At 43.3% G+C, this 26,684-nt stretch overlaps 1 protein-coding gene across 4 annotated transcripts in view; it reads right to left on the reverse strand.

The window, feature by feature from the left end:
- The window catches only part of slc12a5a (solute carrier family 12 member 5a), a 142,080-nt gene extending 118,248 nt beyond the window's left edge, over positions 1–23,832 (reverse strand). For 3 of the 4 annotated variants that reach the window (XM_061786411.1, XM_061786410.1, XM_061786407.1), the window contains exon 1: positions 23,430–23,832. In XM_061786411.1, coding sequence (XP_061642395.1) covers positions 23,430–23,601 — 172 coding nt within the window. In that variant the 5' untranslated portion in view covers positions 23,602–23,832. The remainder of the gene's footprint in view (positions 1–23,429) is intronic. The other variant, XM_061786409.1, reaches the window with a different exon arrangement.
- Positions 23,833–26,684: the final 2,852 nt, after the last annotated feature.

Below are 26,684 nucleotides of genomic sequence, written 5' to 3' on the forward strand. Positions count from 1 at the left end.
TTCTGTACCAACAAATCTCGATGCAAATACATGTAATGTTACACCCCTAGTGGCCAATGTACACATAGAAAGGTATTGTGAGTCAAGATTTTACATGACAACACATGTTCTCGTTCCCATACCAAAAGAAGGGATGGTACAGATCACTTACTGTATTTTTGTAGAAACGCAGAGAAATTGTGCACCGGACGCAACAAAAAGAATCAATGAACAGGCGGCTTCCGCTTTGCTACATTTTAAGGTAGACACAGAAGCTAATAGCTGCCTTGGGAGTCAGATTTTACGACAAATACATCTTCTCCAAGACAATTATTATGGTTCCGAACGGCACCGTGTGGTCACGTTCAGTCTCAGGGGGTAAAGCTACCTGGCTTCAAATGAAAAGTAGGTGGCAAAAAAACGCCGGCAGTGGGGGTGATTCTACATCGTCAATCAGTATGATTTGATTGGAGCACGACAGATCAGCGGTCATGTGGGAGGTTTGTTCTCATTGGAGTATGTGCTGTAACGCGGGATCATTAAAATGACAAATGGAGTATGCACCAACGACAACGCATCGGATTCATCGTGTTTCCAACACACCTGATCAATGAGCAAGCCCTTCAGAGGAGACTCCATTTTGCAAATTCCTGGACGTCTCTCGGGTATGGACAAGGAGCTCATTTGGCTTCCAACCTTCAGTCAATGTGACTGGATGCTTCTCCAAAACCATGAACCGGAGGTTGATTCATATGCGAGGCGAGTCGCTCTTATACAAACTCAGCGGGCTGAGACTGAGCTTGGGGAACTGCATGTAGCGAGCCCTCCCGGGAGACTGGGAACACTAATATGAAGGATTGAAAGGCGTAGGGTGGCGGACAAGGGGTAAAGAGCCAGAGGTTTAGCTGAGTAGTGAGGAACAAGAGTGGGGATAAAAGGCAAGATGAGGGATGTAAAGACCATGACGGTGGGAGGGGAAGGTGGCAGGGGGGCAGACATACCAAGTGCGGGAGAAAGGGTTGAGGTAGGGGGAATGTAATCCACGATCCAGATGGAGAGAGGCTTGCTGTTGGGAGCGGCAGGGGATTGGGGCTCCGGAGTTAACGTGACGGAGATGTTGGGTAAAAATAGCCCGGGGAAGCGGGGCAGGAGTCCTCAATGATAAATAATACACAAAGGAGGAGAGGGGGGGATGCGGAGGCTGGTTCTCTTAGGTAATATACAAATTAATTACCGGAATTCTGCTCTTTCAGGATCCATACACAATACGGCGGTGAAAAATATCAAGTCTTGTCAAGTTGGCACTTTATATTTACGATCAAGAAATGCAAATATTTGAAGGTTCCAGATGAAGCCATGTGAAACCAGAGAAAAGAACATGTTTCAAAACCATCTGGGTCCTAGATAAGTGCCAGGATATGAGGGGCTTTTATTCCCACAATACCCACGGGCCGAGACTCGGGTCTATACATTTCGCTCTTTACATCAAATATTCAAACAGGCGAGGAAAACCATTGTGTAGCATGGATTCCCCCATGGATTTGCTTAGGACATGCGTGAGAAAACGTTTTCCTATCGGGGGCCATTTCAGTTTTTGTAAAGTCCTTTGAGGGCCAGACTAAATTTCTATATTTTTGAATTTATGTTATATATGAAGAGTATTTGTGGGTTAGTTGTTTTGGGTTCTTTTTAGAACAGTCCCTCTGAGGTTTGATTTGTACCACCGCACTTAATACTATATGCATCATAACAGCACTTTCTGCTCTTATAACACTGTTATCAAGTCTACACATTTTTGCCTAAAAAAAAAAAACCCAATAGATTATGGTTTATTTAAAAATAAGAAAATGATCCTGTAGTGTGAGGTGTGCTAAGACTGATTGTTGTTTTTTTTCCCCTCTCTGATCTGCTCTGAAAACAACCGGGGCCGACAATCGTAAATATCAAACCCGTTCAATCGATTAGCCTGGATTGTTCCATTTTTTTTTCTACAACTGTTCTTTCTTCTATTTTGCATTTTCCAGCGATCTGGATGCCGTGTGGCGCCATGCTGCCTCTCACAGGTCCGTCTTGGTACCAAGACAAACTTCTGCCTCGGGGGAAGAGACTCCCCATTGGTTGATTGCTTGCGCACCACATCAGGCTATATTATATTGGAGTCCACCAAATGCAAGCAGGGTGCGTGTTGGTTTCTTCATGGTCATGAAATGCAGCATCCTGACACAAATGGCTATGTGCGTGTCTGTGTGTTTGTGTGTGTGCGCGTCGATGCATGTTTGTTTGCACATAAACAGTCTCGCAAAGGGGGGAAGGGTGCAAACAGTACGTGGCAAAGGATCTACAAGCGCAGGCTAAAAATGGAACTAAAGTGCTCGCCTTCCTCATGAAGTGAAACCGGCATTCAAATATTTAAATGACAATGCTGGTGTGACATTGAACCCTTTTAGCAGATTCATCAAGCCAAGTGGAAAGGAGGGACCCTTCCCGTGATGAAAAGTACAGTAGTCCCGCGAATCGCAACAAGACTGCTGTGAATGTCTTAAATGGGACTGCAGGTCTTGTTTGGTAGAGTAGGCACCCGGACTGTATATGGAGCTTGTCTATCAGAATCAGAATCATCTTTATTTGCCGAGTATGTCCAAAAAAACACACAAGGAATTTGTCTCCGGTAGTTGGAGCCGCTCTAGTACGACAACAGACAGTCAATTGAAGGAGAACACTTTGGAGATATAAAGACATTGACGAAAAAAAAAGCAATAAATCAACTTCATCAATAAATGTGCAAATGTGACTTCAAACATTAAAGGTAGTGTATGTTAGGTGTAAGTGGGGGGTGTGAGCATTTAAAATAACATATTTATATACGTTTTGTGCCATTTTTTTGGGAGGGTGGTGTGCTGTGAGATTTCAAATATGTAGCTTACTTCAGCCAAGGTTGGGAAACGCTGCACAAGGCCACTTTCTGCATTGAAATAATATATTCAATCTTTTATCATTTTGTATTTGACCTGGGGATTTTGCTTGATGTTGTGTTTCTGTTGTTGTCATTGTGGGGGTGGGGGGGGGAGTAAACCAATCAAGCGCGCTAACTAAACTAGCGCAGCTAACACCTGCCATGTTTACTCCTGCGAGTCCAACATGACAACACGAGCGTCTGTCAGGTTGGAGAGACGTGTTCTGGCACTTGGCGAGAGAGAGAGAAACAGATAGAGAGAGGTTGTTTTTGAAATCATTCCCTATTTACTATATAGTGAGTTTTTCTAATGAGCAAAATTTATCCTCTCAATGCACCTCGGAAAGTAGTGAGCGACGACGCTCACTAGATCAGCAAATCGAGCCTATGATGCATTGCGCCGATACAAAGAAGTAATTTTAATTTTCAGTTGCTTGGGTATTTCTGATTTTCAGCACGATGAGCCATGGCACAAGAATGTCTTTAATAGGAGTTGGGCAACACATCACAACGCGGATTGATATAAAGTGCTTTTTAAAACGCACTCATATCAAAAGAATACAATGTCATGACAATGTATTTATTTGTTCAATATTTATTAGGAGAGCTGAATCTGCTGATGTTTATCGAGCAACGATGCAATTAAATGTGCGCCGGAATAGCGTTTTTTTGGGCGCATTGCAATTTGCGCTATTTGCTGCTTCGACTGAATTATCTTCATTCACTGGGACATTATGAAGAGAAAATGACGTTACTACAGTATTTTAGTGATGCATGATTGGTGCAAAACAAGAAAGTGAGAACACATTTCTTCTCTTCTTTGAAATAACAACTAGGTTGCGGTGCTTTACCCCAAACTGAACACAAACGGTGCAGCAACACATGTAGACCGACAATACAGCAGTACTCACAGCCATGACTGTATTGTCAAAAATATATATATATATATATTATTCTGCATTTAGCAAATAGAAATAATTTTGGTAATCTTAATGTCCCAAAACAGGTTTAGTCTGATTTAATCTCAGACAGTCAGGGAAACAAGTGCATGTGTCTTTTTATACAGTAGTGAATGTATATTTTTTATCCTCCCTGAAAAACCATTAATATCAGTGCTGTAATGATGACCTGTGAGAGGAGTCATTGTGTTCGGAATCATCGTCTCGTTCCCTACTTCCTAATTACTATGCAAAGATTTTTTTGTTGTTCCTTTTAGTTAACCCTATATACAAATCCTTATTCGCTAGAACTCCCTAGAACAGTGCTCACGCAGAGGGGCCGCTATCCGTGGTTTGTGGCTCAGCGTTTGGTTGGCGTATGCCGTGCGTGGCCGCCGCGCTATTAGCTGACCACAGATGTGTAACAAACACGAAACCCTCCGCAGTAATTCCACCCCGCTGCTCCAAATACCAATCAAGGGCCGCCAGTCACCATGGCAACGGCGCTCCTGCCCGATCCGGCGCGCTCTTGTTCTCGTTTGTGTGTTTCCAGCTCGTTCTTTCCTCGCCGACGTGGAAATATCCCTAGCGTGGATTTGCTACGTGTGACGGTGTAACGGGCTGCAATGATGTAATTCTTCCAATTGAATCCAGTGCAGTTGGATTTAGTTTTTCGTCCAATGAGATTTCACGTTCCACGTGAGACATGTCAATCTAATCTGCCCAAGTCATTTAGTCTCACTAGTGCTGGCTGAGGTCATTTAAAGCTACATTCGTAATGGATCTGCTTCTTTAGCCTCACAGGGCCAGCAAGCTGACACACTGTAACCTCGGCATTTTTCTGTCCTCTGATTGGTTGGTTAGAGCAAGGTTGACTAGCAAAACCCATCTGCACACATTATTACAGTTGAATTTTCTACACCCACAATGGCTGACAGAGGAAGAGAAATTAACTTGGTAACTCGAATGTACTTAAAAATCCATTTTCGAGGTAGACTTTTCTAGACAAGCTAGTAATCATGAGCTATCATTTTTGTATAAAAGTAAACTGTTCTATAACTGCGACGTGATAGCGGTGGTATTAAGTCGGGTAGGTCTCCACTGAAAGGCCCGGGGACCAAATACACAGCCCGCCACTGCCCTTAATGCAACCTGACGCGAGGACAGATTGGACTCTCATTTCCAATTTGCAGCACAAGACCTTGACGTAATCAGAGATCTAGTGACGGTCCATGAAACCATGACGAGCCGCGTTGTGGCTCCGACCGCCCTTGTTGCTAAGCGGTAACCGGTGGTGCTCCGAGTGTTCGGTACGTGGGCCTTCAGTAGGGACTTGCTTAATCGAGCTCAATCCATCTCTCAATACCGCCGATATTTAACTAATAACCTAAAAAATGTCAATAAAATACATCTTACTCAGCACAGATGGTGATTATTAAACGCATGGATGTGTGCAGATCGCTATAGACGTGTTTTGCGAGTTGAACTGGGCTTTCTCTAACTCACACTAGACTGGCCTTTTTCCACTGGGTTGCTCGGCAGCGGTGCCCGCCACCAGAGCCCTCCACCTTTTCGCTGCCCACGGGCGAGTGCGCTCCTCCCTGCTCCTCTGCTACACCTTGCTGCCCTTCAGCAAGCTTCTCCCACATTCCAATAAAAGTGCAGTTTGATAGCGACTGTCTGCGCTGTCAGCCAACTCTCGAGTCTGTCAGGAAATGTGACAAACACTCTCGCTTGTGCTTTCCCCCCCCCCCCCCCCCCCCGCTGTTCGGACTGGTGCACCGAGACAGCTATTGTAGAGTAGCTTTGTAGATTTTCAGGTGAATATTAAAGACATATTGGATTCCTAGCCGCCTTAAGACATCCGAAAATGAATCACGACGAAAAGTTAATCGTTAATTAAAAATCCAACTGCAAAACGTTGGACTTTAGTCTGTAAAGCGGAGTAAACAAATACCGGCAATTGGGCCAAATTTGAACACTTTCCCTTCCTTGCAATCAAAGTCAGCAAAGGTTGAATTACCAGATGTCTTCAACAGATTATCCTGAGTGATTATCCTGTGGTGTGGGGTGTGTAAAGAAGGACTTTTCCTGGAACACACTTGCACACCTTGCAGTCTAAGTCAGCAAAGGCCCAATTGTCAAATGTCTCTAAAAGAATATCCTGGTGACTATCCTATTGTACGCGGTGTGTAAAGAGTGATTTTTTTTTTTCTCCTCCCCAACCCTGCTGAGAAAACATATCATGAACGTTAAACTTGTTCAATATTTGTGGGGTCTCTTGTTGCATTTAAGATGTTAAAAAGCGTCACGTGTGTATTCCGCTTTAGAAAAGCAGATCATTCAACTGCTAACAGTTCATACTGAAGCCACACAACAAAATGCAACATTGCAACTTTTTGAGTCATGTTCAGATCTGCATCTAGATTCTGGACCTAGATCACGATCAAATTCAATCAAGGTGTGTCAGAACAGAGATTTTAATGTTACAATAGGTAAAGTATGCTGCAATTCGTTACCATTTGTGTATTTAGATCAAAGAATGTCAGTGACACTTTATTACAACCCCTGGGAAGTGTTTTAAATGAAATTAATTAATACGACTCCTTTAAGGCTAGAAATCTCTCATTTCCCTCAAAGAAAAGTGACAGAGAACAGACACAATATGCCAATCTATTAAAAAAACATACAAATCTGAGAATGGGCTGTGGCGTGATTGTAGATTGTAGATTGTAGATTCTTTATCCTGCATTGAAAAGACAACATACTGAGCGAGGTACACACACACGCACACCTCACACACACGCACACCGATGATGATCTGGTCAGATTTTAATATTTTCATTCAATTCGATTGCATAAGATTGTCTTGAGCGATTATCCTTTGGTGTGGGGTGTGTTTGGAGTGATTTTTTTTCTCTCTCCCCAATCTATTCATTATACAATCGTAAATGGTAAAATTGTTGAATATTGGGCATATGGTTTGGGAGAGGAGACTCACGATTGTCCGTGGAGGTACGATTATGTGTGCGGTGTGCTGTGTTGGTAACTTTGAGTACACCGCACACTATAAGAGCAGTAAGCAAACACACAATCATTTTTTTTTTTTTTTGGGGGGGGGGGGAATGTGTGTGATCTTTTTCATTTTCAAAATTGCTTAAGATGTCGAAAATCGGTATGAATGTACCTGTAGGAACCTGCGCAGCGAGTTGACCAACCAGCAACTGTGTTAAAAGAGGCCACCGCCGGACAGATGCTGAACCCGCTAAGCTCACAACTGGGAATATATGGCCAAGAAAAACACTGCTGCGTCTTAATCTGTTTTCACAGCTCAGCATATTTAGCCAACAGGATTACAAGCATGACTATCACGGCGCGCACACGTCAGCGGAGAATATCAAACCGTTGTTTGCCCAACGCCTAAGCCTCTTACCCGCTTGCCGCATGGGAAAAGCACATAGCAAATTATTGGGAGGTGAGAGGGCTACAACCGGAGTCGGGAGGCGCGGCACCTCCAGAGTGTTCAGCAGTGCGCTAATTAGCACGGTAAATTATTCTTTCAAATCAATGGTCCGACTTGTGTTTGCTCAGGGGCGATAAACAGAGGCCTCGGTGTGGGGGGGCGCTGAGGCACGACATGGACATGTGCTGCACACCTGTGTCAAAATATGCAAGTCGTCAATGCAAATATTAATGGTGTTAATTACTAGTAGATACAAAAAAAGGGAAACAAAGGTAGCAGCACAGTGAAGCACAAATTTTCAATTGAACAAGCAGCCACGTAATCTCGTCACGGATTTTTGAAACGTACAAAACTGTCTCAGGGAACCACGCCTTTTATCGTCGGCCATTTTGAGTTGAAGCAGCCCCTTTTGCACGAACTCCATTTGTCGTACTTTGACATGCTTGAGAATGGGCCCTAATCAGAAGCTTGCGTGGAGACCAACGTTCCCCAACCGCCAACAACGCTCTTCTCGGTCACAAAGTAAGCCCACAATCTCGGGAAAAGCTTCTTCGTAAAAGGGAAGGGCCAACTTCAAATACTTTTTGTGTCGTATTGGTGATATTTCAACTTGAGACGCGGCTGTGGCGGCATGAAGAGCTGGATTACATCCCCCCCAAATACACGGCCCACCACGAGTAAAACGTCACTCGCGAGTTGAGCTGTGTCGTGCCACCACGGTGCCGAAAATTAGCGTTAAGAGGGGTTGCTGGGTCAATAAAAGATGCCATCCATCAACGTAACGTTGACGCTGTTATGTAAGAGTACAATTACTCCAAATTGTGGCTTTGACATCCCTTGTGAGCTCGCCAGCGTGACGTCGGAGCAGGGATCCTACACGCGGGATGAGAGTAGGCGAGCTGCTGCTGCTGCTTTTCGTTGCTTTTGCTGTTGTTTCCGTTCTAGCACAGAGGCAGCGAGTAGCGCAGTAGCGAGATGAATCACTCCCATCCATCTCCCACGTCGCCCGCGCTTGCCAAGGAGAAACCAAATCAGCGCGGCCAGAGAAGTCAGAAGCGAAGGAACTCCGCCGGACCTCGCCCAGCTAATTACATCCGCGGGAGGAGTGTTTTCGATCATTATTAAAAAAAATAATAAGAATTTTTGTTTTCTTTACTGCATGGTGAAATCCCACTCTGTGAAAATAAATAAGCATCCATAGTTCTGTGGTTTCCTTGACAACGCGGCATCCTGGCACGTCCAATTATAGAACAGTGTGACGTGGGATGCTCTGGGTTTCTTTTCCAGAGACGACAAAGCGAGAGGGGAGGAAATGTGATCCACTTTAAAACAAGACAAATATCTGGAAGGAGTCCCTTACAGTCCTTGCCCCCGAGGGTCTAGGGAAGACCCCCGTTGGACGGTAACACAACCACACACACCCCGTCAGCACAAGCCGCAGTATTGACGCGGCGACGGGAACGGCCGATAAATACTCGCCACCGCATCTGGTTGTGCGGAGAACACCGCGGGGGCCGTAATTGGTGCAGTCTGATTCAATCAGAGGTGCGCGCAAACAGCCGGGACAGATTTCACTCACTCAATGTGAGGATAATGCTGAAGGATGCGGCCTCTTCGGCCCTCTCGTCACCTAGACCGGGGAATTACTACAAATGATAGATCTTTCCTCATTTTTCCAGACCAGTGACGTATAGTGACAGGCAGAACAATGATCCGCTCCTCCAAGAGATGGAAGAAGGTACAATTAACCACAACTGTTTTTCGTTGTTGTTTTTTTTATGGTTAAACATTTAGCTGATCACATTGGCCCATGGATATTTTTGGTGTAGGCTACCAAAGAAAGATTCTCACCTGTGTGAGGCAGCAGTAAAATGGTTCTTCCATTTTGAAAGGCATGCGCCCAAAACGCGCATTAGTCGGTTTTATTGGGTTTTCATACTTAGCATTGATTTTTACTCATTTATGCTTTGATTTGTGTCGTAATTGGTGTTTTAACGCTTGTGAAGCAATTTTGGTCGACGCTGTTCTTTTAAATGTGCTCCATAATTCAAGTTTATTTCGACTGGATGTTCAGGCGCATAGATAAAACTCACACATTCTACAAACATTTAAAAGTCTAGATCGTCCATAGATGTGAATGTGAGTGTGAATAGTTGGTTGTCAATATTTTGAGGCCACTGCTGTGAAGACAGAGGCATAAGTGAAATATTTTGGGTTTGTTTTGCTATTTTTGTCCATTGAAGTTTCCTTTGCTCCTCAGTTTCATACAAAAGTGCACGTTGCACATTTGATTGTGTTTAAAAAAAAAAAAATGTCTTTTATGAGGCTATTTTGGAAAACGAAAATGTGTCTCGCAGGGTGAGACCAGCTAGTACAAACCAGGAATTCTGCTCATTGCCTGCCATGTTCACCACTGACTGCATTTCTTTTACCTTCTGCGATGGGAGATTGGCAGAGGGCCGATCCACGGCGTCCTTTTTACGCGAGTGCAAAATCAATTTCAATTAACTGCCGCCGGCCAAGAGATGCGGCCACTTCTTGAGTTGAGCGACGTCCACAGATAGCGCGACGACAGCGGAGACATCTGCTGCTGACAGGCTGGGCAGGAATCAACTGAGCTCATGAGGATCATACGAAGGACATTCTGATGCTAACCTAACGTTTTTGTTTGTTTGTATGGACCTATGCAACTATTGTCTCTATATTCAGTTCCAGGGTAAAATAAAAGGGCTACCGAAGAAGTGCGGTAATAATGTTGACAGGTCGAGGAACTATTGCAGTGGACTGGGAAATTTTTGTTCCAGGAACTACAAGTACCAAGAAATACATTTCCTACACTTAAATGGCCACAATTTATACCACAGTACACTATGTATTTCACAATTTAGCACGACCCATGTGTCTAGTATACGTTGCTCAAATTTGGTAGCAATCAGACTAAATCTTGAAGGCAAGTTTGTCTTTGAAGGAACCCTGGGAAGGTCAAAAGGATGCTAATAAGGGTGCTTTAAACCAAAATGGCAGACTTCCTCTGTGTTGGCGGGCATGGCTTCTTGACCTTTTTTGGTGGGTCTACTCATGATAGACACGCCTACCAAATCCCATGTTGCTAAGTGAAACTGATTTGGGGGGTTGAATTTGGGAGTGGAACTAGTAAAGCATTTATGGCGTGTCATCAGACTTCGCTGCCAGGTTTTTGGCTACACAATTTGGTAACACTCCTCTGTCTAGTATAAATTATTCAATGTTGATTACAATTGGACAAAATCTCTAGGACAAGTAGGACTCCTGGAAATGACCAAAAATGACCCTAAACTGTCCATTTCCAACCAAAATGGCAGACTTCCTGTGTGCTTGTGGCCTGGGATTCTTGAGAGTTTTGATGGGTCAACATATGATAGATATGCGTACCAAATTTCATCTTGTCATCCATTTGCCTCATGCCGCATGGTTCAAATTTGGTAGCAATCGAAGAAAATCTGCAAATGTCTCAAATGGGCCAAAAATGGCCACTTCAAAAGAAAATGGCAGACTTCCCATACGTTTTGAAGCTTGACTTTTTAAGACTTTTTTTGTGGATCTACTCATTGTGAACCTTCAGACCAACCAAGTTAAGTCAGCTTCAGAGGCTACATTTTCCAAAACATTCGGTGGCACGCTCCTCAGCCGATACTCTTTCTATCATGCATCTTTATTGCAAATGAATGACATAATCAATAAAATAGACAGATTAGGATGCTAATTGCAGCATTAATCATCACAGACAGAAAAGGGATAACAACACAGCGTAGAACAGCGCCAGCAACTCTACTTTGTCACCCTGCCGAGTGCCAAACAAGTCGCGTTTGCGAGAGCGCAAGTCCAGTCCGTGAACATAACGTGTCATATGCCATCGTGCCAATGCGGCCTATCCGTGCAAACTCGTAACAGGCCCTTTCAAAATCACCCGGGAAGACCAACGCTGACCTTTCGTGGTCGAGCGCGGCGATGTGGTCATGTCGAGTGCACGGGAATCCATGCAAAGCTCAACACGTACACACAATAAACACGCAGCCAACTCGAGGCACGCACGGGCAAACAGATATGACATAGTCGCATTCGCTGATGCACACACGAACACACATCATCGGCCACCGCCCAATCATGCAATCCCTGCCATTAATAAAGTAAGCCCGTGCCTGGAGAGGAGTTCAAGCGTGAAAGACAAAGCCTTACGTAACGCATGCACGGAATTCTAAATCGGCAGACTCGGCTTTGGCTTTTCACGAGTGGGAGTGTTGGCTTTAAACAGCTGCGATTCTAATGAGCACCACCTCACACAGGGTTTGCCCCGTTCTTGTCCAGCTAGCCCAACACAACAGGTCAATTGATAAATAGCTCCATAATATGATGCATATTTGACTGATTCACTTTTTTTTTTTTTTATAGCTGGCATGTTGCAGACGTGCGTGTTGTGTCATTATCACGTTTACGTAATAGGTAACGTTAAGGAGTCACCGCGGAACGTTTTCACTCCGGGGCTCCCCCTTGCGGTTGTAACTGGTGTTTAAGCTGCTGTGGCAGATACAAATGTACAATGGTTTATATTAAAAAAAAAAAAAGGGACATCAACAGAAGCCTTGTTAAAAAACCAAGTAATTGTCTGTCATTGCATCACGCTTCATATTCAATTTGTTTAAGTGTACGGGATTATCCGTGAGTACCATCAATTTTCCACCTTCTGAAGACGTGTCACGGCCCCAACAGTACGTGCGGAAGGGAATTCCGCAATCCCGAGACAAGGGGGGGGCGGGGAGGGGGGGGGGGGGGTGAAGTTTGGACACTTGATACTCACTGTGTTGAAAGCAATCACCAAACTATTTAACAGAGGTGATGGACTCGTGTCACATGACTTAGGGTCAACCAATTTTAGGACTTGGGACTTGCTGGGCTAACATTGATTGAATATCAAGATGCGCACGTTGCCCAGAGGCTTGAGACTTTATTAATGATCTTCTTACCAGATTTTCTGCTAAGGCTCTGATGCGTTAATGTCGCAGGGTCTCTGCGTAAACAAGGCGGCAGTGCTGCCGCTACAACAGAAACAACACCGAAAGTCAACAACATGCAAGGATATATGTCCGTTTGACTGTCTGAACGGTCACCATATTTAAACCTGATGACACACCAGATGTGCCATTAGTGCGTATTTGATGCACTGTACTTCTGGCGGCTTCTCGTGTAGAAATTAAACTTTGGCTCAAACACAAAAGGCACTTAGAGAGCGACGGCGATAAATCCGCGACTTCATCATCCCTGACAAAGTCGGGAATGTAAAGATTCAAAGGGCAGACGGGACCGAGGCAATTTAAATGAGAACTCGGCGGCGACGCGCAAATCATTATGAGATGGAATGTATAATATCTGACAGCTTCAATTTGATGAGAGATGGGACATGGACTATTATGGACAAAAATTGCTCTTAAATGAGAAAATACAGTCAAATGCAGTCTGAAAGACAAACGTGTATGTTGAGTGTGGATTTTTTTTTTTTTTTTTTTTTTTTACTTCCATCCAGATCCTGACCCAGGCTCCTTTCCATACGGATCCAGACCTATTATTAGATTATTTTGAACAACATTTATTACCCTATCACCATAACAACCCAAGTCATTTGAACTTGCTGTAAAAATATCAATAGAAAATACCAATCAAGCTGCTAAAAATGTTGTTTTTTTTCTAATGAATAAAAATAAAAATCAAATCAAATGAATGAATGGATGAATTGAATACATGTTTTACCAGGCTTTCCAGTTGCATATAAAAATTGACAATAAATACCGTTGCAATACTATAGAATTGGTTGTTCCGGTTATTCTCCAATTCACCTATTTGTGTTTCTTGATGAACCTATCCTTTGTTGTTTGCTTCAAAACTCACCTCTTTACAATGTTTTTGTGCCTTACCTGTGATGCTACAAAGTGCCATAAGATGGGGGCAAATCCCTGTCAAAATAGGAATTGGGCTCAAGGAGGTACATCAAAGTCGTACATCTTGATTGAGAGACAAACTTTGTACGTTGGGGAGAAGCTAAGTATAGCCTGGGTTGTAAGTGCAAGTTAGGAGAGTCTCCGCCACATGTAAATGTACTACAGTGCAATTTTTCCAGGCAAATCATCTAAAAGCCATTTATTTTTAAGGGTGATGTTTTAAGATGAGTTTTGAAATTACATCAAAACGTTTGGGGATTATAGTTTGCGGCGTATGAAAAATGGTGACTATTAATCTAGGCAATTCTCAACATTTTTAGGTGGGGTTGGGTCATCAATTACTCACGTTTTCTTGCTACTCATGCGAGGGCTTGCTCCCTGTGCTGTTAATGCATGTGAAGCGGACCTTTTTAATTGAGGAGACGTGCTCTATGCAAAGAAGTGTGGCGCCATGCTGCAGCATCAGCAGGTGTTTGTGACCTCCTTTGTCGTACTCCACCCCGCTGCTTTTTGATCTGACGCAAATTAGGACAAGAGGCCCAATAGGAACGCTTGTGTGATGCTGAAATCCGGGTGCAATCCAGCAGAGAATAACAGGAAGGACCCCTTCATCAAGCATGTTCAATAAAGGCCGACACACGTGATCGACGGAGTTTATTGAGGCACGACAGTCGTCTATGAAAAGATCTAGGACAGTTGCCTTGCTTGATAAGTAAAAAAAAGAAAAAGAAAAAAGAAAGAAGAAGAAGCAGGCGGCGGCACGGAGCGAGGGGCAAGGGATTGCATCTCTGTGCCTTTTCTTTCCCTTTCCCAATCCGCCGCAGATTTATTTGAAATGGAAATGGTCGCGGCGACAGTTGGGCTCATTCTCACGGCTTTGTCTCTGGCTGCCGATAAGCCTCGAGAGAGAACGAGAGAGCAAGAGGAAGAGCGAGCCGGCAAAAATCGGGGTCTAAAATAAGCGTCCGAGAGAGCGTTTGCCTGCGAGCTCGCGAGGCAGGGAGGGAGGGAGAGAAAGCGATACCAAGGGAGAAGGGGGGACCTCGTTCGGCGAGGCTGTTGTGTCTTCCGACGTGGCGATGGAGCCACTGCAATGCACCAAAACCAAGGGGAGCGAGGTTGAAAGGAGAGAGGGGGTGGGTACGCGAGACAGGAAGGAGCGCTACGGATGAGAAACCGGGTAAAATACAGAGGAAAAGTCGGGGAGAAGGAAAGAAAGAAGCGGTTGATGCAGGGGAGGCAAACATGGAGTGCGATGGCGAGCGTGCCATCAATCCACGCGCTGACATTTGGGCTGGCAGAGGGGAGGGAGGGAGAAGCTCGCCGGCTCGAAAGCAACATGTCGCTATCTTACTTGGAAGTCAGAAAGTACTGGACGTTACATTTTTACGGCACCGTTGACAGAGAGGACGCACAAAGCGCTTTACATACTGTAGTGAAAATACACAAACAGTTTACAACCCCAACTCCAATCAAGTTGGGACCTTGTGTTAAACAAATAAAAACAGAATACAATGATTTGCAAATCGTATTCGACCTATATTTAATTGAATACACTACAAAGACAAGATAATTAATGTTCAAACTGATACACTTTATTGTTTTTAGCAAATAATCATTAACTTAGAATTTCTGGGTGTTGTTGATAAATGGCTTTTGCTTTGCATAGTAGAGTTTTTAAAGTTGCACTTCCGGATGTAGAGCCAAACTGTATTTACTGACATTGGTTTTGTGAAGTGTTCCTGAGTCCACGCGGTGATATCCTTTACACATTGATCTCGATTTTTGATGCACTGCCGGCTGAGGGATCGAAGGTCACGGGCATTCAATGTTGGTTTTCGGCCTTGCCGCTTCCATGCAGTGATTTCTCCAGATTCTCGAACCTTTTGATGATATTATGGACCGTAGATGATGAAATCTCTAAATTCCTTGCGATTGTACGTTGAGGAACATTGTCCTTAATCTGTTCGACTATTTTCTCACGCACTTGGTCACAAAGAGGTGAACCTCGCCCCATCTTTGCTTGTAAATGACTGAGCAATTCAGGGAAGCTCCTTTTATACCCAATCATGGCACCCACAATTCTAAGTTAATGATAATTTGCTAAAAACAAAGTTTATCAGTTTGAACATTCAATATCTTGACTGTAGTGTATTAAATTAAATATAGGTTGAACATGATTTGCAAATCATAGTATTCTGTTTTTATTTATGTTTAACACAACACCCAACTTCATTGGAATTGGGGTTGTATATGAATTATTTATCAATTTGTTCCATAACCAAGCTCATACTTTTATGTTTCCTGTATAATATGCTCTCAAAGTATAATACTCAGCCCCAAAATCACACTTTTGCGCCAGAATTTTCTCTCTACCTATGTATAATACGCACCTGTGATCCCGAAGAAAGGGAGTTTTAGGCGCAGTATCACTGAACATATTTCTTTCAAAACTCCACGTTGTCAGGAAGAAAAACACCGACGTGAACCGCACGCCCGGCACACCAAAAACTACCGTGTGGAACACAATACTCAGCCCTGAGTTCGGTGGAGGAATTATGTCAAACCACAGAATTGCTGGGATCTGTGCAGAAAAATTGAAGTTGTCCAAATCGTAATTTGTATTTTATTAGGTTTTTCAAAGAAATGTTAAAGTTCTCCGAAGTAAACTGAAAATGCCCACCCTTTGCGCACGTTGAATGTGTGCCTTTAAGAGGCGTGGCCCTGTGAGAGACATCATGAGCTGGAGTCGTGTTGGCCGGTTCGTCTGCGTGTGAGCGTGTGCTCGTGAGTTGTGGCAGACAGCAGCTCCTTGTCCTCATTTTGTATTTGTGTTTTTGACTGTTTGTGACTCTCTCCTTGCCCACAGTCTTCAACCCCTGCTGCCACCAGTCTCTCCAGCCGCCATTAACAAATCAAATCTCCCAACTAACTTCCATCCGCCCGTCCAGAAGAGGCGCAGTTCAAACAGTCTCATACTTTAGGACCGACGAAGATCAATGGCGAGCGCCGCCAGCCAGCGCTGTCACGTCTGCAGTTTCTCAGCGGACGAATAAATGACAGCGGGACAGAAAAGAGGCCGGTTGGAGGGTCTCCTTCAAGCGCTCTTTGTCAACGGCGGCGCCTCCACTTTTGGTCGGCGAGAGATAAAGGGAAAGGTCACGCAGACCTGAGAGGGAAAAGGGGAGACAGCTGAGCGGCACACAAAGGCGGCAGATAAATAGCCTGTCATGGCTCAATAGAGGCTCGGAACATCTGTCGCGAGGCCCCCTAAACGGCAGCTGGTCAAAAGGCCAAAGTAATGAACTTGTAGCAGACATCAGAGTGGCTTTAATGCAGTGATGCCCAACCGTTGCGCCGTGAGAAATGTTGCGGGTGTGCCACGAGAAATGGTCAAATTTCACTTCATCGGTCCGAAAAAGAGGAAGATTTTTACTCCAAATAATGCCAGCGGCATATAGTGACAGGCAGTGCAATTAAATGCTCTTCCGCAAAATGGCAGACGGTACAATTAACCTGTGTATCCACCTGTTGCCATTCGTAACAATATCATCTTTGTACAGCGAGCCTGTTTAGGTGTTGGGTGCAGCGCATACAGTATATTGTACTTTGTCACATTGATTAAACATTAAAAAGATAAATTAGTAGTTAAGGCAGAAGCGGGTCGCTGAAGAGAAAGGACGTGTGCGAGAATAAAAGCGAGAGGGTGGACAAATACATTTTGGTCACAAGCGTCACAATTTCATCCACAGGCACATTTTAAATTAGAAATATTATTAAGTATTGTTGTAAAATACAAATTGTGATACTTTATATCAAGTTAGTTTGTCTTGGGGGGGGGGGGGGGGGCGGCACAACGGCAGTTCTGTCTCTCGCTCGCTTGAAGGACCTATGGGGTCTAAAGGGTCCATATTTCACTAACACGAATTGATTTGATGTATTTTTTGCTGACGAAAATGAACCTGGAAGTCATTTCCAATAATATCAAACCAATTTTCCATTTTGGAAAACGCCCCTTTTTCGACACGCCCACCTTGTCTTGGTGTGATGTCAGTGGCAGAAGTGGAGACCAAATTCGCTGCATAGTGTGGATAAAGGAACAGTATTTCGTAATATTTGAATATATTGTCGCTATCGGTCACGTCGCTGTTGCTGCCACCACCTACAGAAAGCCTTTAAAAAGCAAACGCTTGTGTCATGTCATCCATCCAAACTCTTTTCAAAGATCTTCGAGGCATTAATGATGCAATCAATACAACGTTGAGCTGAGGAAACCCATGTATATAAACGGAAATTAATTAATCTGCAAGTACTTCCCTCGTGTGGGATAATGTGGCTGTCTTCTTTCCTCCACAAGACATTTCAACGATTGAGTTCAACTGCTATTGTCACTCTTTTCACTTATTGTCTAAAAGACTTTCAATATAGGTGACAATTACGTCGCAGAACAGTTCGTAGATCAACGAGAAAATGTCCTCGGGAATTTAATTTGTAGCGAGAGTGGAAGCTTATGTGCATTTTGATTGGCGCGTTGCTACATCGTGCAACTGCGATTCAAACTTTGAAGCAGTGAAGCCAAGCAAAACACTACGGAATGAAGAGACCAGACTGTTGGGAATCAATGAATACAATTTCCTGGGCCAAAATATTTGAATATGGGTTATAAATGTAAGTCAGTGCTTCTGATATTGTATTTCAAATGCCGCCTTTCCTCTTGGACTTCACCGTGCGCGTTTCAACGTTCACGATCGGCCGAGTGCTGAGGAACAAGCCTCGGCGCCCTCCGAGTACGTGGACGCGCAGTCACGCGCTGACCCGTGACGGATGGTGAGGGGCTCGCAAGATGGAGGACATATTGTACCTCCCTCCTCGCTGCCTTCGTCCCCATGTTAGCTAGCGTCGCACCTCCGCACAAGGAGGATTTTGTCACTTTCTGTCCATTTTCTCTCGAAGCCATGCATTACATACTACGTGCATACAGCACACCTCCCCCATAAACCCCCAGCATGCACAGTTACATAACACACACAGACACACACACACGAGGATTTCTGGATTTACTCCCCCTCTTCTACTTCTACCCTCTCCCATTATTCCTCTCGCTGTCTCTTTTACGCACACACACACACACACACACACACTGTTCGCTCAGCCATAATGCAGACGGTTGTGTAATTTACTGGTCTTCTGATCTCTCTCTCTGTCTCTCACACACACACACACACACACACACACACGGGAGGGGTTTTTTCACTCCATGATTCTGACAGCAGTTGCCTGCAGCAGCTTTGGATTAGACTGAAAAACACCAACGCCTCCTGTCGTCGCTTCTAAAATTTGCACTTGCAATTCAACTGGACTCGTTGAATTCTTTTTCAAGTCTCTTGTAAACTTTACACCACATGGTTGATTTCACAAGGATTTCCTATTGACTTGCTCACAAATTTGAAAACGTATAGTAGGACGCCACCTGCTGTTTAATCAGCATCACCACCCATTTTCTAGCCTGGATTTATACCGCAGGTCCAAGTGGCCAAATCTGATTTATTGCCGGTATCGCAGTCTGTTTATTTCCATGTACAGTCCAAGCATTAAAAAAAATAACCCAGATTTATACAACACCTTTCAAGGGAGCCAGGAATGCATCTAACCCTGCCACTATTCACGAATTTACTTATTCACGTTTAGTTTTTTTTTCCTGTCGAACCTACACTCTGCTAATCCCCGAAAAACTCACCTAAAGATAATAACTGTATTCATGAAAACCATGCATATTTTTATGCTATTTCTGTAATGCCCGGAAAATGCCACAAGATGGCGCTGAATCGCTGCCTAATAAGAACGTAGTAGTTGGTGTCAAGGAAGTATGTTGAAGTGACATCTCCACTGCTCTAAATTAAGCCTGGGTTGTTAGCGGAAGCTACGGAGAGCCTTCATCATGTGCATATGTTTTTGCTGGTGCATTTTTTTCATCATATTCAAATATTTTGGTATATCTATTGTTTAAACCAGCGGTGTCAAACTCATTTTTGTCTCGGGCCGCATTGTAGTTATGATTTCCCTCAGAGGGCCGTTCCAATTGTGAAACGTTTAATCACCAAATCCCATTGTTACCATTACACAACAAATTGAGGGATAACGAGTTGTGCAATCAGAAGACAAGGATAATAGTTTGTTCAAGTATTGTGTAAGTTACTGTAGAAGAAGGGTTTGGTGACAGAAAAATTGCAATATCTCAACATTATTGTTTATTATTATGACAACTTGGAATTTGGGTACAGAATTTAGCAAAAATCACGGAAGTTAACGAGCATGATTTGCTTTCGCGGGCCACATAAAATGATGTGGCGAGCCGCATCTGGCCCCCGGCCCTTGAGTTGGACGCCTATGGTTTAAACTATTAATATAGGCAATTACAGTGGTCCGTGACCACGCTTGTGACTCCAACAACTCATTTTGATTTGAGCCTTAGATGGTTACTGAGCTGAAATTTTGTCTCGTGACTGTGTGAACTTTCGGGACCTTCAACTTTGGACATCGAGAATTAACGATGTATAAAAATCCATGCGCTCTTGGCCCCCCAAAAACAAATACCATTAAACACTTACACACTAAAATGATGTTACACTTTTCAGGTGCCAGATAAAGAGCAAAAGTGCCCCTAATTCTATCAAGAGCAGGGCACTCGGCCCATTTTCGAGGCGTCGGTGGCGTCGTCCACTGGGCCCGGCAAAGATATATTTGACACCACTTCAAGGGCAAAGGCATTAGGGATGCACTTGGCGGCCAGACGAGACTTGCTTGCTCACATCTCGGTGCGGATCAATGGAAACAAAATCAGGGAAGAAAAACGAATCCTGTGCTTAAACGCACAGCGAAGACATTTCACACACCGAATGCGACTTAAGCGGCGCACACACATACCGACAATCGGGACAAATTTGAGCATTCTACCTCCAGTGCGATCAGAGTCGACAAAGCCCGATTGTCGGATGTCTCTGAAAGATTATGCTGAGCGATTATCCTGTGATGTGTGGTGTGTTAAGATTATTTGTTTTTCTCTCCCCAATATGCTTGGAAACGGTACACGCATACCGATTTTTAACATCTTTTTAAATCGATGTTTAAAATGTGAGAGACGCCAAGCGTGACGAGGAAAATAAATCTGCATGGCTGTTCTTACTGTTCTAGTCGGAAAAAAAAAAAAAAAGTACTCAAAAAGACAAGCACACCACATAACGATACCCCCACCGACAATTGCAATTTTGCTCGACCCCAAACGAAGACAATGTTAGTATTTGTAGCAGGACCGGCCTGCTGGAAAATGCAAAGAACAACAATGGCAGAAGAAGAACAACAAGATGCTAGGCTAACTGTTAGCTTATCTGGTAATGACGTGGCAAACACTCCCAGTCATTTTTTATTGCGGTGAACGAGTTGTGAGATCTGTTATACAAAACACTCAAAACAATGAGTTGCTCCTCTATTCAGGTCGCGTTTGCAATTGGCCATCGTTCCGTTTCACCTCACGATCGGCCAAACTCGGTGTCGGATTTGCCATCGTATCTATTAAACGGGGTTAACATTTACAATAGTGGGTCGGCCAGACTGTTTCCCGAGCAGATTGTGGAGGGAAAAAAATGTATTTAAAAAAATCACTCGGAATACACCCTTCACTACTGGATAGTCGCTCAGGTTAATCTTTTAGAGAGATCTGATAATCTGGCCTTTGCTGATTTCAATCGGAAGGGTGGAAAAATGCTCAAATTTGACCCGATTGTCGGTGTGTGTGTTCCCCGCTTTAGTGTCTTTGCAAGACCCTATGTGAGATTGCTCTGATGCGAGAGGTCCTGTGTCGCCACGGCAACCGGCAAAGTTGACAATGAGATGCAGCGCCGTCGTCGAGCGAGAGCAAAGAGGGGGGGGGGGGGGGGGGGGGGGAGGAAAAATAAAAATAAGGAAAGTCCTTCAAATAAAGCGCTCCCTCATCTCCCGGGAGAAACCGAGACGGAGAGATTTGTTCCTAGGGACCGACACGATCGCATCGTTCTGTCCAGAGCCGTGACGGATGGATTGGCATGCTGGGAGCAAAAAAAAAAAAAAAAAAAATGGAGGTGCCGAAGAAGCATAAAGTGCTTTTAATTCAGCAGCACTGGAGAGCATTAAGGCACGTCTTGTAACCGGAAGGCTTCCTTAAGGAGACAATGAAGATGACATTAAGCCTCCGTTCTTAACCTGACTGGCTGATACTGTAGACATCGCAACACAGAACACCTATAGACAAAACCACCAGTCACACTCACATTCACACCTTTGGGCAATTTAGTCTTCAATCAACAATGACGCCACACAGGAAGGCTCCACTCTTCGTAAGAAAAAACACCGAGTCATGTGGAAAGGTTTTCAAAATTACTTGCGAAGCTTCTAAATCGGATTTTTGGACATTTGTTTAACAAAAGCTGAACTAAAACACTATTGCGTAACCCCTAATTTGACATACTCTCCTGTATTCAGCCTGGACATAACTTGAACGAATTCACTGTTAAATATTACAATACAATATTACAATAGTGCAATATTAATGTGCAATGTTCTGTAGAAGATGTTTGAAGCACTTTACAAAATATTGAGATATTTGTATTTGCTCATATCGCCCACCCCTAGTGAAAACACAATTTAATGTTTTTGTTATACAGTCATCCCGCCACATATTTGTGGTTCACTATTGGCCAATTCACCTCATCTTTTAATTTGTTGTAATGTGGAACCTATTCTCAGATATTAATTGATTAAAAACTGACCTATTTGTGTGCTTTGTGCACTTTTGAAATGCCGCAAGATCCCACCAAAGCCTTCTAAATAGGAAAGTAGCACAGCAATTGGTGTCAAGGAAGTGTGTCGAAGTGAAACAAATGAAAATTTGGCTATTCTCAGCAATCAGCAAAGGTTTGTAAAACATTTTACTTGAGTTTAGTTTGATTCATTGTGCAACTGTTGAAATGTTTTTGGTTTTTTTCCCAGACATTACATGGGACTTCAAACTGTACAGTTATTAAAGGGTTTTACAAAGGCGAAAATTTGCTCGAATGCCTTCTCATGGGCACAAAATGGAAGTCCGCCGCTACAGTACTTTTGCACACAAAGCAATGAAAGAGGAACAAAACTGGAGCTGCTTTAACGGGAATCCGTCCACCTCAATATAATGCAATACACCTGACACTGGCTTCAAGTGTGGAGAAGCGCAAGGGACTTTTGTGCACTGTATCTGGCAATGCAGCAGGGTTAAGAAATGTTGGCAGGACACCTTTGGCAAGGTCATTTGAATCTTATCTCGGTCGACGACAAGTCGTCCGGATGCTAAGTAATGGTGATAAAACATACAGATCCCAAAAGTCTTATACCGAGATATCCAGTTCATAAATTCATAGAATTTGCAATATTGCGGGATAAAAGGAATACACGAATAGCTCATAATTGGGGGGAAATTAAAAAATAATAATTATAATACAATAAAATAAATAAACATTTAAAAATAATAATTTAAAAAAATCAATAAATTCCAAAAATCGGACCCACCTACGATTGGAGCACAGACAATGGGACAATGTATGCCAGTGGAGAGAATCTCCCATTTTCTCCAAAATCAATTGAAATGATATTACAATATTGGGAAAACTGATCGTACAATTTCTTTTACAAAATACGACTTATATTCCAGTAGCTAACCATTTTTTTGTTTGTTTTTTTACAACATATTTTGGAATTTGTGTTTCAATTCATTCAATCAGCTGTAAATATGTGTTTTGTTTGAGCAGGGACGGGGGATTTCATTGAAACTACACAGTGTCAATTTGTTAAAAAAAATAAAAATAAAGAAATAAAGAAATATATTCTATAATTATAATAATAACAACACGTGTTTGCTCATCATGCAACTAAAAGCAAAGCATGCCAAGGTATCATTTGATCATTTGTGATGTAAAATGCCCCATTTGTTGGTCGAGACGGTGACCTTTTTGTGGCCGATTCCACATTCAAGTCACACACGTGTGTGTGTTTGTGAGCGTGCGTGCGTGCGTGCGTGCGTGCGCTAGCATGTAGCTCGGAGAGCCGTGCGGGTCTCCTACCTTTCGGCATCACCACCGCCGCCGATTCGGCTTGTTCCACCCCGTCCGCATCGCCCTCAGGCCGGACTGCGTTCGCCGGCTCGTCGCCCTCGAAGAGCCGGTTCACCTCTCCCCGGATGTCCGCGGGGAGCCCGTCGCCGTCGCTCTTGGAGACGGTGAACCTCTGGCTCATGGCTGACAAGGCGACAGGAGGGTCCTGTTTTTTTTGTTGCTGATGTTTGTTTGTTTGTTTGTTTGTTTGTTTGTCTTTCTCACGCCGAACAAAAGGCGCTCCTCGCTGGGCTCCTCGGTGTGTGCGGAGAAGGTTCGCCGGCGGCGGTCAGGTGCGAAGACGGAAGGCGGAGCGAGTCATCAACCGGTGGCGGGTCTCGCCGGCGACGCATCAGGGTCCTAACGGCGACAGGAAAGACTGCCCACAAATTTCGTACAAGCTGTCAACGTCATGTTTTTCATTTACCGGCGAGGCGACGCCACGCAATGTGATCGTAACGCACGGGAGCACATATTATGTTATGTGCCCATTTCAATTTTTGAAAATTTTATTATTATTTTTTTTTATTTACCAAGCATTGACGAACACTCATCGTGGTCGAAGTCGGCGTTGCTAGGCAACCACATCAGCGCCGGCGAGCGCGTGAAGTCGAAGTCACTTCATTTCAAGATGGAAAACAATGCTGAAAATGTTTTCATGGATAGTTGCATTTGTTTGTTTGTTTGTTTTACCTGTAATAGTTTTCAGCTTTGCCAATATAAGGCGAAGTGAAATGAAACTCCGCGGAGACTCAGTTTGACTGCACATATAGTACACCAGGGGGCGCCATTTATCCGTACCTCCCATCTGTCTGACGCACTTGACCTCGTGACGTCACGGGGGTCGGGTGGAATTTTGACGTTCCAGTAGAGAGGGCGGCTTCATTTACTAACGATCCGAAAAAAAGATTACAGTTACCAATAATACATATTAAATTATACATATTATAAATATAGGTTACAATACACTTAGTGAAATCTCCCTTTGTTCTATTCTACACTAAATTCATGGCAATTCCTATATTTAATGTTATCTTGCTTGATTTATTGTAGTTGGATTTATTTATTTATTTTATTTTTAGTGTTGTATTATACTGCATTTGATGGTATTTTAATTGTATTATTACACAGTTGAATTTACCCACGAGGGATTATAATGCGTATAATACATGAAAATGAAAAGGAAAATTTTTATTCAGTATTTGTATTTTTTATTTTACTTCATTGCATTGAATTTCATTGTACAGTATTTTATTTAGTATTTTATTTTATTCTACTGTATTGTATATAATTTGAATGGTACGGTGCTGTATGGTATTGTATTGGGATACATCATTTTAAAAAATATATATATATATTTTTAAATATGCTGCACCAAATTTTTCCTGTTCAAATTTCGTTGGCAGATAATTCCAGTGTTTCGCCTTTAAAATTCCACAGGATGGCGGTAAAGTCTTCCTAACTGGGACACGCTCACACTCATGTTCAATTTGAGGTACAGTCTAGCCCAAAACATAGCCTGCATGTACATTTTTATTATTATGTATATTGTTAAATTAATACCTTTGACAGGGACACATTAGATTGTACAAGTGTACCTAAGGAAAGGTGTAGTGCCTATAGGTGTATGTATATCACTTGTTTTGCTCGCCGACTGAGTGATGTTAATTACGTAAAAACGTTCCCTTTCATTTTTGGGGACACACACACACACACGTAAACATCTTGGCAAAGGTGTGCGTGGAAAAACAACACACGACACTTGTTTTGAGTTCATCTCCACACACATTTCAGGTGAGTGACACTTGGCTTGACTCCAAAGCAAAGAGTGCGATTGGGAAAGCAAAGCAAAGCAAAGTTGCTCCTGCGTGGCCTGTGCTATAACACTTGGCACACTTGGCTGCGTTTTCTTGTGCGCGGCTCCAAAAAGGCGCTTTGGGCTCAAGCCAAACGAGATGCCACACGCTGAATCTGTGTCAGCCGCTGGAAAGGACGAGGGCGCCACAGTCGGACGGGGAGAAGAGGCCTGGTAGGAGGGTCAACGCCTATCTATCAATATGAACGCCACCAATCTTCTTACAGTGGATATATATATATAAAAAAAATAAAGTCTACTTTTTCCACCATTATTGTGAACTCTAACCTATACAATGCAATACATATGAAACAAAATACCCTCGAAATCCTTTCGAGAGGGAATGTAGAAGTAAACAACTGAGAACATCTTAGACTGTAACTGTGTTCAGAATTACCCAATCACAGTCAAACTCATGTTAAACGGGAGTCAGCGCACACTTCTGCCATCATTTAATGGAGCTCTACTTAAAGTTCAGATGTTCTAGTAGGATTTTCCTGACATTTATTTTCTCTTTCTCGCAGAAGCCTGTAGTTTTGGTGCTAATGCTGACTGCGATTTGGAACAGTTCATAATTTCCTCCGCCTTGATTAAGTTCTAGCTGAAAAAAAAGTAAATAAATACAAATAAAAAATAAACTGTCCAAAAGCATGATGCTGCCACCACTGTGCTGCACAGTAGGGCTGGTGTTCTTTTGGGGATGAGCAGTGTTGTGTTTGCACCAAACATACTTTTTGGCATTATGACCAAAACCTTGGTTTCTTCGGACCACAACACATTTTCCTACATGCACTGTGGAGATTTCATGTGTTTTCTTGTTCGTTTTCATTTTGGCGCCCTGCCCCTTAGCAAAGACATAGGAAGAAGATGGCAGCTTGTTGTCACATGATGTACTAAGCAGCGCAACCAGTACTTGCCAAAAATGCGGCCTCTTGGCAGCCTCCCTGACCGGTTTTCTTCTCGCCTTTTCGACAATTTTTGAGAGACTTCCAGTTCTTGACAATGTCACTGTCTTTCCATATTGTTTTTCCCATTTGATGACAACTCTTTTTACTGAGTTCCATGGTATATGTAATGCCTTGGATATATATTTTTGTGCCCTTCTCCTGACTGAAACCTTTTAACAATGAGATTCCGCTGATGCTGTGGAAGGTCTTTGTGGGCGACTTGTGCTGGGGGAAAAAAAAAAAGAAAAACACCAGGAAAACCCTACTAGAACATCTAAACTTTATTTGTGATTTATGAGAGGCACTTCAAATGGTGGCAGGTGTGTGCTGGCTCCCATTTAACATGAGTTTTAATGCGATTGGTTCATTCTTAAAACAGTCACATCCCCTGTTATGAGAGGGTGTGCACACTTGTGCAACCAC

Source organism: Phyllopteryx taeniolatus, chromosome 9 (genome assembly GCF_024500385.1).
Source record: "Phyllopteryx taeniolatus isolate TA_2022b chromosome 9, UOR_Ptae_1.2, whole genome shotgun sequence".
In the NCBI taxonomy this organism is placed as follows: domain Eukaryota; kingdom Metazoa; phylum Chordata; class Actinopteri; order Syngnathiformes; family Syngnathidae; genus Phyllopteryx; species Phyllopteryx taeniolatus.